Raw genomic sequence first — 13,294 nt, 5'->3', positions numbered from 1 at the left:
CCTTCTCAAAGGAATTTAATTTGAGGCAGGTGGTTCATCCTCCCTCCTACCCAGTCCAAGTGGCACTTCAGCCCCCATCCAACTACTGACACCTTTTTTCCCCTTTTTCCTGAGGTCTGTGTCAGTAACATGCCTTTAATCTCGTTATACCTCTCTGGAAGAGAACTTGAAATCTGCCTCATGATCCTGAATAAAGGCAAAGACCGTATGTTAATTTTGCCCAGGGACGCATCTGTTACGTTGAGCTGCAGCTCCACCTTCTCTGTTCAGCAGATCTGCCCCTTCTTTTACTCTTTTTTTATTTCTAAAATGTCTTTTACTTTTTGTTTTCACTGGAGACAGTTTGATCTCAGGGAATTCCTATTCTTGCTGTCGTCTCAGATGCAGCGGTGTCTGCTGGTCAGTCCTGGTTTTCAGTTCTTTGTTCAAGATCTATGTTCATTCCTCCATTTAAGTTAATGAGAATCAACTCATTATTAGTTCAGGCTGAGTTTTCTTTCTCTCATCAGCTCTCCCGCCATTTCTACGCTGCTTACCAAAAGCAGGTCTAAAATTAGCTTTGCTTTTGGCTGGTTTGGTGATGATTTCGCGAATAACTTCAGCAAACGCTTCCAGGAACAGCTGGGCTGTGCCACTGTTGGCAGCACTCGTTCTTCAGCCTATCTTGGGGCAAAATGCCCTGCGGGGCTTTCCGGTCTGACACTAACGTTATTGTCTTTCTTTCCAAAATCTGACCTCAAGAACTTGTGTACTACCATCTGATGTAACTGGGAGCTTGCCTGCAGTGTGTTATGATCTGCATCCTTCTTGGTCTCTTTCCCCAATAAATCTACATGGAAGGGTCACGGCCTCAAACCACAACTTGTCTTTTTGATCCCGCCTGCAGCTTTGCCGATGCAACTCTCTGACCCTGCAGCATCTGCTACTGCTTTATCCCCTAAGCTAAATCCACTTCTTGCATGGAGATTGAGGGTTAACTCTGAATGCAACGGGACCTGCTCAATGAAACCCCAGATCCTGAAGGCCCTCATTTTGCCCTGTTGCCCTCTTTGACCTTTTGACATTTAGCCACTTATGCAAACTCTAAACTATCTCTCAAGCGGTGCTGCCAGCAATAGGTGCTTCCTAGGCTGCTCTTCCACCCGTGCTGTCAGTGCCTCAGAGTGGCCGTGTCCAGGAGGTGTGTGATGCTCTCCTCTCCCGTGTACCCGTATGTTCTTTGGCTGGAGTCTAACACCCAGTGAAGGTGATGAGAGACCCCTGAGGACTACAGAGGATATTATTCCAGCAGTGTTGTGCCTCCTGTGATCCTATGGGAACGTATGACTTTTCCTCAGCCTTTCCTTCAGCTCCTGCATGTGTTTGTATCAGGCTGTGTTACTGAAGCCTGCCTAGATGAGAGTCATTTGGATATTGCTGGCTTCAAGCCATCAAGTTGTCATGATGATGGCAATGATGTTTGTGGCGCACCAGCACAGTGCTGGACTGGAGTCAGAGCTCCTAAACTGTGGTCACCGATATGCAAGTAGTCTTAACAGGTACAGAAGGACTTAAGCTTTGCCTAAAAATACAGCATACCCCTCAGTTGTGCTAATGCCACGAATTTCAGGGCAGGTAAATCCAGAATGTGATGCAGCTGCAGTTATGAGAACCACCCTCAGTTTAGTCTGGAGGCAGAGCAAGTCACTCCTCTTGGCTTTTGTGCTGCGCCAAGAGAGTACCACGTCCCCTTTACATTGTGGTAGTGGGCTTTGCCCATGGCGGGGCAGAAGGGAGGCGAGGCTGAGCATCACCGGGGAATTCGTGCTGTGGGAACAGGGATGAGGGTTCACAAATTCTAGCAAGGAGGATTCGTGCATGCAAGCAGAGAGCTTTAATCAGGAGAATTATCTCTTTAGACCTCCTTTCCCCCAACCCTAAATAGCCACCATGAAGACAGGCGCTTTGGTGGAGTGAATCAGAAGTTGTTCACTTTGGCTCTGGAGGAGCATCTCTGTTCACTGGTGATATGGAGATTGTAGAGCGTGTGGTCTCTGAAACTACTCACGCCACTTGATTCAGCATCTGTCTTCATGGATTGAGTTGTGGCTCTTGGGCTTGTGGCTGCTGTCTCAGAAGCAAGGTTTCCTTGTCTTCTGTTAACCCTGCGCAGCCTTGAGGGAATGTGTTGTCTGCACACAAAATGGTTATTGGCAGGCTGGTGCTCGTTCCTGGGAAGTCTGAGGGATGTCTCGTTGGTGAAGCAGAGGTTTTGGGGAAAAGGGAGCCTCCCTGCTTGGTGGCAGTAGGAAGAGGAATTTCCTTGCAGTGGGTGAAGGATACGAAAGCAAATCCAGGAATCCCCTGTGACTTCATTAGGCTGTATGGTTAGTTGGAGCTGGCTGGCTCTCAAGTATTTTCCTGCTGTCCATGGAGGGCACTTGGACAGCTTCCACTCAACCCCACTCCCACATCTCCTCTAAAACGTCTACAGGGAAAAGACTCCTATTTTTGAATTGCTCTGGAATTCCTGTGGCATTACACACTGCATCCTTCGCAGAACCTAGAGAATTCAGTTTCATTTATGGTACGCATGGGGTACGTGCTGGCCTTGCTTTGCATTCGGGTGGGCTACCTTTTGCCTTCCAGTGGTAACAGCCACTTCCATGGCCTCGGGGCTCCTTGTTATGATGTGGCTGTTACTAAAAAGGTGCCACTCTTGGTGCTGTTCTCCTGCTTTAAAAGACATTAGGCTTGCTGTTGCAGCTTCATTGTCCATTCTACTGCCCCACAGATCAGCAGATCCTCTCCTCTCTCCCACATGTGCACCAGCAGTGGCCCCATGGCCGCTGCCAGAAATTGCTGCTTGGAAAAGCAGCACCAGCTCTGTCTCTCCAGAGTGTGTCTTGTCTTCTCGTCTGACCAAACCAGCCCAGAGCTTGACTTAAATCCACAAGCAGAAAGATGCTGTCTGCCCCATGGGCTAGGACAAAATTGACCAAGGAAAAGCATGAGAAAGGGATGTGAAGGTTCTCCAGGGAGGCCTGGGATCAAGAGTGGAGTGTGACTTTTATCAGCTGATCAGAAAGGAAGGTTTGGGTCTTTAGAACTTAGTGTGGCAAGATCTAGTGAAGTGATGGTTTTCCATGCAAACCTGTAGCCATTTGATGGCTTTCCCATTTGATGTGATGGGGTGACATGGAGAAGGTGGAGCAGGGCTTCAAGAAGAGGTGCATGAAGAAAAGACAGGAAGCAACAGATGCAAGTTGGAATGTGGGAAATTTGGATTACGCATTAGGAATTTTGCTTAAATAATGGAATAGGCTGCCAAGAGAAATGGTAAAGCCTCTGTCTTCAGAGCTGTTCAGGTCTCAAACAGACATGGCCTTGAGCAACCTGGTTTAATTAGATCTGTTTTGAACAAAGGAGTCAGACTAGATGACCTATGGAGGTCCTCTCTGTCCACAGCTGAGAGTCTCTGATTTTACTATTATATGGTGACAGAGTCACTGAAGCTGCTGGACTTCATCTTCTTTGCCTTTTGCAGTAGCAAGCGATGTCACACAATGAAAGCGCATCATTATGTCCCATTCAGAGCCCAGTTCCTGACCCGGCACCAGAACCACACAAACATTGGTGTGGCCTCACTGTGCTACCACTTCCCCATCTTGCTTTCTACAAGTTGTGAGCCCCACAATTAAACCAGTACACAGTGTGGCTCCTAAGCCTGTCTTGGAGTCAGATTATCAGCTAGCATCGTTCAGCAGAACTTTAATTCAACAGTATAACAAGTGAGCACATGTCATGAGGGAAGCCCTCGTATCTGAACTCATTCCCTCAAATACCATCATTTCAGGTGGTGTTCATGCCCAAGATCCTTTCTAATAAAGGCAGCCCATAGCCCTTCTGTCCCTAATCTCTCTCTACTCTTGCGTACAGTCTTCTTGCAAGCAGCTCAAATGCAAATCCGCATCCATGTCAAGGTGGTGTTACCATGCATCTAGCTGCTTACCAATGAGCTTTGGATGTTCTTGGTAAAAACCATTTATTTTGAATCCTAACAACCTGATGACCCTTCTCCGTCTCTTCCATCCTCTGCCCTGTTCTTTGGGTTGTTTTTTTTGCTGTACCTTCATGTCTCCTTCCTTGTGTTTGTGTGTTGGCTAGCAGTGCACTCCCTGCTGTAAATACTATCTCGTTTGGAATACTTTGATCTTGTAAGAGCTGGGAAGCTGTCTAGGGAGCAGAGGAGAGGGCTGTCAATTAGGCTGTTTGTGGAGACCAAAAGCTGCTCTGCCTTCCCCCGGGAAAATCACAGAAGCGCTGGAGAAGAGGGAGAGCATGACCTTGGCAGTAAGTGACAGGCAGAGACGCCAGTTACATGCTCCTTGTCTAAACTAAGGATGCCAGTGGGAAATGTGGATTGAAGGGAATCAGAGTTGCCCATTCTAGAGTTGTTTTGGTCTTGGTCATGTCTTTGGGGATGCCAGCAGGAGGATATTTGTGCTTTTCATGCCGTATTGGGTGAAATTGGCGTCTTTTCCTCTCGTCCAACCAACTGAGCATCTCTCAGTGCTGGAATGGCCCCCTTACCTCTCACGCACCCCAGAACCATCTGAGTCTCTCAATGGAGGAAAATTACTTTTTTTTTGTTATTTATAATTAAAGGATTGACAAAAAAATGTTGCTAATGTCAAGGGAACGGCAGGCGACAGCCAGAAAAACATGATGTCTCCAGAAGAGTGGCGGCGGGAATATCCCTCTGAATAAGGCTGACATCAGCTCTCGGAATTTGGGCAGCCTGGAAGGGTTTGGGGCTATTTTTCCAAGATATCATAGGTCAGGAATCAACGTTATTTTTAAGCCTGTGTCCCCCGAGCAACTCTGATGCATGAAGGAGACTTTCTCTCCCCCTTCCCCCTCCTTATGCTCCTTTTCTATGAAATTTTTGCTTCTTTTCCTTCCGAGTCATGCCACAAATATGTCCTTCAGGTTTATTTATTCTTCTCCCTATCTATTCCCCCCAGCCTGCTCTCGTCTTGGTTGGGTTGAAGGGATGGCGTCAGCGTGGCGCGTGTCTGGGATGCTCAGGCGAAACATCACAGAGGAGGAGATCATATTCTCCTAATTTGCCATTTCCGGTTGGGAGACTTTTCTCTCCACAAGCTGATGTGGCTGGGGAAAGTGTTCTGGGAATGCTACTTTGTGGTGGGAGATCTCGGGGCCTGGTGAAGACAAGCTGGTCACCTCATCTCGCCCTTAAATGCTGCCATATAGTCCAGCCAAGATTTTCCGAAGCGACTGAAATTTTGGAGCTGCGTTGTCACTGGGAAGGTGGGTGAGATGTCTCCAGCCCAGGATGCCCTCTCGGGGCTGGCTGGTAAGGGAGAGGTGGTCAGCAGATCCTGATGATATTGACACTTCCCAAGTCAGCAATGGCTTCTGAAGCACCCTGCTGTTTCAGATCCAAGAAAGTTGCCCTTGGGTTTATTGAGCTCTGTTCCGCGTGTTGTCTTGCTCTAGATTACTTCTGGAACATCATTCCTCTATGTTACCTTTTTCTTCCTCTTCCATTTGCTGTAGCAACCTCTCTCTAAACAAGACTGTTGGTATAATAACTTGACTAGGGATCTTGCCATCTCAAACGTTGTGTTTGCACATCTCTCATTGGTTTTCTTTCTCACTTCACATCTCGGATGAGAACCTGCCTTCTTTCCCTTAGCCTGTGCTCAGCTTTTTGTCCTTTCTTCCATAATTCAATGTGGTGAGGAATGCACCAATGGGCACCACTTGTACAGAAGCTGCTCGTTCAGACGTAACTGGTGTCCCTTCATGGCTGGTCCAGCGTAAAGAAATGATCACATTCCCTTCACAATCTCTCTGTGCAGCTCAAAGATGCCAATTACTCCTGGAAGCATGGGAATAAGCAAATGCTTTCCACTACCTTCTTGTTGCTGTTGGCTTTGTGCTGCCGGTTTAGTCACCCTTATGACATATTTCCACAATAGCGCCTTTCCATCATCATTCCGCAGTGATGTATTTGAAGCCTTTCCATGAGTTTTTTCCCCTGCTTTTTAGACTCTTTTAACTCAATGGCTTCACAAACTGCAGGTCAGGGTCATTAGATTTTAAAAACTTAAAGACAACGTCTTCTAGGTCTCCTTGTCCTAATGTAGTCTCAGCCTGTAAGGTTAATCACACTGATGGTGGTACTTGATTGAAAAGAGTATCTGGCATTTACAGTGCAACCCAAGGCCCTACGGTCTCACTGCTATTTTTATTGGAATTATTATTGTTATTAAGTTAGATCCTGATTATTTCATACAGCTGAGGACATTAACTCCCTAAAGATCAGTGCTGGGACTGTTGATGTATAGGGAATGCAATACTCTGACCTGTGCAGAAGCAACTGTGCAGAGAGAGGAGTGAAACCTAAATTCCCTGACTGCTGTTTTTTTATTCTCCAAGTGCGGAGAGACCTGTCATGTTGTGAGGATGATTTCACGGACACTCAGACATACCTATGGGTGTTCCTGCTCTCCTGCAACCTGTTGCCTACCCACCTCTTCCAGCCCATTGTCTTCTTGCTCTTTAGAAATGGGTGTCCCCATTCCAATACTTTTTCTGCACCTGCAGCTCTTTGTTCATAGCTCTGGAGATGGGAGGGGAGACAGCCAGCAGTGCTGTCAGGAGGCTTTCCCCACTGAACATGCCTTCCAATGGATCTGTCTCTGGAGATGTCCCTCTCTCCCCATTAAGCTTACTTTGAGAGCTCCTGTGCTTCCCTGCTCTGGCTACTGCGGATATCCCATGTCTCCTCTCCGAGGGGAGTCAGATCATGTGCAGAGAGACAGATTCACATGAAGAAGGCTCTGTTGTTGGCTTAGTGCTGGGATGACCCAGGCAGCCCACTTCAAGGTCCATGTTGAGCAGAGCTGGAAGAGAGCTTGGAGCAGATTCTGAGGTAGCGTGTTTCTTGATGTGATACATGCCCGTGCTCTGCAGGGATCCCTTGTTCTTACCATGCGTTCCCATCTCTGGCACACTTCTTTTCATGGGGAAAAGTGTAGATTTGGAGGGCTGTGTTTGTGAGCTTCTCCAGGCAGAGTGGAGAAGCTGGAGAAGACTTCTTGGCCCCAGCTGTCAAACTCTTTCTGCTCCCAAGAATAAGGTTTGATGTCCATTTATGCCTTGACCTGTATCCGGAACAACCTGGGGTTCTACATTCCTTTCTTTCTCCTCACGCTTTGAAGAAAACATATTTTTCCTTCCTCCTCAATTTCCACTTTTCTGTTGCCAAACCCCTTCTCTTTTCCCTAACAGGACTGACCTCTGCATTTCCTTTCTTCTCCCACTGTTTCTCCTTCCGTTTCTTCTCCTTTTATCCTGTTCTCTGGGGTCTCTTCTGTCCCTGTTTTTGGAAAACCTTCTGTAAGAGTAGAACTTGTCAACAAAGCTACCATAATTAGAAAAAATTCTTCGCATTTGCATGACTGCCTCTCACCCAAGCCCCTCACTGGCAGAACTTGCACCTTACAGAGAAGAATTAGTCCTGTCATGGTACATCCTGTTGAAACTTGCTGAGTTTTGCCATGCTTTAGCAGACGCTGTTGGTTACGGGGAGTTGCAGATGGAGTCTCCAGGTCTGCTGCATCCTTCCCAGGATATTTGTGTGTGGCTCCTGCTTTTTGTCTTTTCTCTGTTGAGGTCTACGCTGACTGTCTCTTCTGTTGTCCTTGCAGGGCGTACATGAGCGTGAAGGAGCTGAAGGAGGCACTGCAGCTGAACAGCACCCATTTCCTCAATGTTTACTTTGCCAGTTCGGTGAGGGAGGAGTTGGCTGGTGCTGCCACTTGGCCATGGGATAAAGAGGCCCTTACACACCTAGGTAAGTAAGACACCCCACTCATGGGGTCTAAGGGTTGTTGGGTTTCCTCTCTTTCGGTTGACTTGGCAAAAAGCAGCAGCCGTGATTTGGTTCAACATTGAGGGTGTTTGATAAGAAGACCATGATAACAGGCTTTGGGTGTACCAATAATAGCTGCTGCTGTAAGGAAAGAAGCTGCCTGTTCTCCGTGTCCTTGTGGATAAGGTGGTGGGGTTACACCCTGACAAGGGACTTCAAGGTAGTTATGAGACACTTTTAATGGTGAAGGCAGTGAGACAGCGGGACCGAGAGCTTGGGGAGAGCTGCAGATTCGCCATCAGTGCAGGCTCTAGAGAGGGGTTTAGACTTGCGCTGGCTCCTTTGGGGCCTTCCAGGATTCTGGAAATGGTGAACTTCACTTTGCAGCACATGACAAACAGATAAACCAGGGCTGTCAGTGATTTCAGAGCTGAGTCTGCAGATCTGAGTGACTCCAGAGCTGACCAGGCAGTGAGCACTGGCTGCTTCTGAATCCAGCTGCAAATGTGAGGGTGGCTATCAAATTAAAGCCTGTTTTTATAACTTGGCGTCCTACCTGCTGGAGGCAAGGTTCTCCTTGGCTTCAGTAAATTCGAGGCAGACTCTTAAGGTCATCAGTCCTGGCAGGCTACGAAAAAACAATCAAAGCAGTAACTACTTCACTAGAATGTGAACGTATTGTGTGTTTTCTCCTATTTCTGCTGTCTCTCTTCCTGCCTCTCCCTCCACCTCTTCAGTGTCAGAGATTTCTGGCAATGTCTTTTACACTTTGCAGTCAAAACATCTGAAGTGTTTCTCAATAAGTAACTGGAAATAATTACTCCCGACACCTGCACAGCAGACTTAGACCTTCTGCTTTTACAAGTGCGTGATGTTCAACCCTCAGAAGTTTTACACTGCTGTTAAAGACCTGTTTAAATGTTCTTTTCTGCCAGCTTCCCTCCCTCAATGAGTTTCAGGACTGGTTTTTCAATAGCCTATTGCTACATTTGCTTGTTGAGGAAGGCAAATCTCCATGAAATTTATGCCTTCAGCTTCCAGGAATCACTTCCAAGGCTTAGCTTGACAATCATCTCACTACAGCAAGTGCTTCAGCCACATGTGTTCTCTTCAGCCCCCTCCCAATGGCTCACAAGGAGTTGTACAGAAGGGGAATCGAGGCGACTGGTTTCATCAAAAGCTTGCATTTCCCTCTGGTCTCAGAGCTTGTGTCCAGCCAGGGGCGCAAGAGGTGGCACCACCTGGAAGTGTTAGATCAGGGTTTTACCACAGAGGTTCAGGAGAAAAGGGGTGTTATATTGGCTCTCGTGCCAGAGCTGTGAAGTATGAAGCTGGATTTGAACTTCTCTGAGGTTCTGGCCTACACTGAAGACTTTGGTTCAAGACTGTCCTTGGTTTTGGATTTAATGAGCTCAGGGGGGCAGGCGGAAGACTCTGTTCTCTGTAAACCGTAGGCTACACCACATCATCAAGTGCTTTGTACCTTGCACAATGCATATTATTGTCCAGCACAGAAGAATCTTAGGACTGAGAAGGTTGTGAATATGTGGCTTTTGACAAAGCCTCTCACAAGAGGCAGCTGAAGGAGCTGAGTAGATGTGAAGGTAGAGCAGTGAAGAAATAGCAAGGAAAGCTTTGGGAAGAGTGAATAGTAGTTTGAGAAAATTTCCTGAGCTTTAAGGACACAACAGTGACCAGGGATAGAAACAGGTATTCATGCAAGAGAGGGGTCTGTCTTCAAGAAGACAGACTCCTTCCCTTGCATTGAATTTTGTTAATCTCTTGTCTATCCTGACCTTAATATTTTGAGGTCAGCACACAGGCTCTGCTCCCCCTCCATGGAGCAGGAACGCCACTCTGATTTTTACCTGCACAGCTATAGACCCAACCCAGTCCTGCTCTTGTTCTCCTACAGAATCATATTAGTTCCTTGAGTTTGACTCATTTTCCCCAAGAAGTTAACCTGCCTCTTTGTTCCACAGGCTCTTGGTCAGATTTTGCTCTCTGTCTCTCTGAACTGGACTTTCTCCGATATTTTCAAAACAAGTACCATGAGACTTTTTCTCTCCAACTGCCTTCCCTTCTTCTATTCCAACTCTTGTTCTCACCCTCGAGTTCACTAAACAGGCTATTTCCAAGTTGTTCTCTTCTTCTCATGATGTTTTTTAGTCTACCATCTGGACTTTGAACTCCTCAGAAACCATTCTTTCATGACCATTGAGTGTGTCTTTCAAGAGAGTCCTCCTCACTTTATGGAAGTCTTTGGACGTCTCTCTTTTTTCCTTTCCCTTCTCTTCACCTATGCTTGTTTTGGACTACCAGAAGTTAAGTGACCATTCCCATGCTGATAACTCACAGATCTTTCATTCTCCTCCAGAGTAAACTTGAATCTTAGGCAGCCTTTCTGAAGGTTTAGGGATGGTTTACCATTTTAGACCGGTAGTAATACCAACCCACAGCAACTACATTCATTGAAGCATAGGTGAGAATTACTGACTTGGAGAGGGCGAATTGATCTGGGACACTTGTATAGGCAGCATTTCAGCTGCTGTGGAGCTCCTAGAGAGACAACTTGCAGCCAGCTAGCAGGAGAGGCTGAGGTCTCAGGTCTGTTTACACCACTCCCTCTAACCATACTGTCTGCCTCAGTCTTTCCACCATAATCACAGCGAGTTCCTCTCAAATTCAAAGTTCTTGCTTGGAGCCTGGAATGAATTTTCTGAGAACTTAGAAGTAAATCTTTTTAACTGCAAAACACAAGGAGTTGAAGAAATCCTGTCCTATAAAAAGCTAAGCTTTCGGCAGCCTCAAAAACCCTAGCAACGAAATAATGCAGGCACTTTAACCTTAATGTGTAGATGCATGTGAATTGTATTTGCATAAACATGGTCGAAAGGCAAGGGAATTGTGAATATTTGATGTTATAAATACTCTCTGCAGTTATATAAGCTGAGGCCAGCTCATATATCTGGCTGAGGTCAGTGGATCCTGAAGGAGGGCCAGCCCTTCCATCAAAGGTAGCTTAGGCAATGGCCATCTTCCTGTCTGACTAACTGTCATGCGTTTATTCCATTAATTGCCATGACTCAGTGTTTGGGAAAGACTGGCCCTCCGATACAGGTTCAGCTTTGTGGCTTGCTCTTTAAAAATCCCGTGCTTGCCTGAGCGTGCATTCTCTGCAACAGCCCTGACCCAGGAACAGGTTGGCTTTTTGGGGTCTGGCTTGAACCAGAGTCCTTGGCCATCGCTGTTCGTTGTGGTGAGAAGCAGGGCGACGCCCTGGGACGCGAAGCTTCCCAGGGATGTGTGAGTGAAGGTGAAGTGGGGTGCACGCCACTGCAAGTTGTTCCCTGCACTGATGGATTGGACATCTCTTGCTGCATGAGCAGAGTTGAGGCTTGACCCGCTCTTCAGCTGTGGTCTAGAGAAAGAGGATGTGGCGAGAACAATCCTGCAGCTCTCCAGCTGCCTGGCCTCAGCTTGGTGGGCAAGTCCAAAGAATGCTCTGGTTCACTTTCTTTGGAGTACAAGATCCCCTTGATGTGACTTTGAAGTTTTCAGCTTGGTTGTCCAAATGCTGTCCCTGGGGGACCTCCTTGGGTTGGCTCTCAGGCACAAGACGGGGAGTTCACTTGAAGCCTGACTAAGCCCATGTGCCAGGGCAGGAGAAGGCAGAGGTGAGAAGGAAAGCCCAATCTGCGGTTGAGGGAGAGGGGAAGGCTGATCTTGTTGGAATTTACAAACGCTTCCACATCTTGCCTTTGGAGCCAGAACCCTGCAGAGGGGAAATACAACTTCCTGGTCCAAAGCTGGGAGCTTTCCCAGCTCGTCAGGGAGCTGTGGGGACATGGAATGGAGGGATGGAGATGTCCTGGAAGGAAGGCAGAGTACTCATGCTGTTTCTAATCCTGCCATCAAATTAGCTGTAAAAAGGAATGCTAAAAATATGACCATCCTTGTGGAGCGTGAGGGAGAGGAATGGGATAGGGCAAGCTAGCAAAGGAGAGGAAGGATAGGGTATCCCAGACTTGGCATCCCTCGCCTGTGACAGTTTTCTCCCTCCCGCTACTGGCATCCCTTTTATTCCCCTGCCTGGGAAGAGCGTTGGGTTTCTGCTGGGAGGAGGGCTGCTTGGCCACAGGACCTCCCATGCCCCTGGTGCCCAGACCCCTTCTTTGTGGTTAGTGCTGCAGGATGTGTGCAGGGCTTTCACGTCTCATTTATTTGTTTATGAGCACTGTTTTCCTTCTGCGTGCACATTCCTCTTTTCAGACCCTTGAGCAGGCAGCCCCCTGCCTTGTTCAGACTTGGGTTTGGCTGCAGAGATGCCTTTTCTTTCTGTTTTCTCTTCTCTCATGCCCTGCTTTGATTAAAATGAAAAACAGCTCTTTTAATGTGACCACTGTGTTCTCCATCAATGGGATGCTGTTTGTATCTGTAACATTTACCAGCCTGGTAATTGAGAGAGGGCTGGCTTGCAAATCCTAGTGATTGACGGGCCACCAGGTGAAGGTCCAAAAAGGATTTTTTTTCAACCTCTGTACCTTCTTGTGACCCATCTCCGGTCAACTAAAGGGTTCAACTGACTAATGAAATGCAACATCCTCTGCTTTGATGTTTTGAGCTGGGGAGAAAGGGAATGCAGTTACTTTGCTACCCACCCTTTGCCTCAAGCTGAGCTGCCCTGGGTGTAAAATCCACCCTGTGGCGAGGAAGAACAACAAACATGAATCTTTAGCTGAGAAACAGTGCCACTTGACAGGTCAGTGGTGTCTCCCAGCCCTTCTGTGAGCCACACACTCAGAATGCTTCCTAGAAGATGCCACCCTTATTTCTTCACCCTCTTACAACCCTGCTGGGCTTGAGAGAATTGCTCAGAGCATCTCTGAAGTCCCCTTTCCAACCCAGTGTTCGCACAGCGTGGCTCCACCAGAGGAGTCACAGTGCTGCTGATGTCCTGCCAGGGACACCATGATCTGAAGAAAGCCCTCTCTTGGAAGGAATGCCCAGTACTTGAGGACATGAGGTAGTGCAGTAGCACACAGAGCTGATCCAGGAGCAGATTTCAAGCCGTCTATGCTGTGGCTGGAGACAGGATCACACGGTGGCCCTCTGCCAGCTTTAACTTTGCTGGCAGGGGCAGCAATAGGCAGCAGAGATGCAGTAGCAGAGGCTTTACTGTGAGGTAGCTGGCACAGTAAACCCTCCAGGGCCCTGCAAAGGAGGGAGCAGGCTGTGCCGGAGCCAACTATTCCCTGCGCTGCCATCCAAACTGTCTAGGTTCAAAGTAGTTGGGTAAAAACAACCTCCTCTGGAATGGAGGTGTTGCCTGGAGTCAGCCTGGGCGCATACTGGCGGCTGACCATCCACAAACCCCTCTGAAGGAGAGGAAGGGATCTTCAGAAACCG

General features: G+C 47.7%; 1 protein-coding gene across 1 annotated transcript in view; it reads left to right on the top strand.

The window, feature by feature from the left end:
• PAPPA2 (pappalysin 2) overlaps positions 1–13,294 on the top strand; it is an 89,472-nt gene that overhangs the window by 19,700 nt on the left and 56,478 nt on the right. The window contains exon 3 of the mRNA XM_054072477.1: positions 7,722–7,867. Coding sequence (XP_053928452.1) covers positions 7,722–7,867 — 146 coding nt within the window. The remainder of the gene's footprint in view (positions 1–7,721; positions 7,868–13,294) is intronic.

This window comes from Cuculus canorus, chromosome 8 (assembly GCF_017976375.1).
Source record: "Cuculus canorus isolate bCucCan1 chromosome 8, bCucCan1.pri, whole genome shotgun sequence".
Lineage (NCBI taxonomy): Eukaryota > Metazoa > Chordata > Aves > Cuculiformes > Cuculidae > Cuculus > Cuculus canorus.
This window is presented reverse-complemented; position numbering and strand designations above follow the sequence as displayed.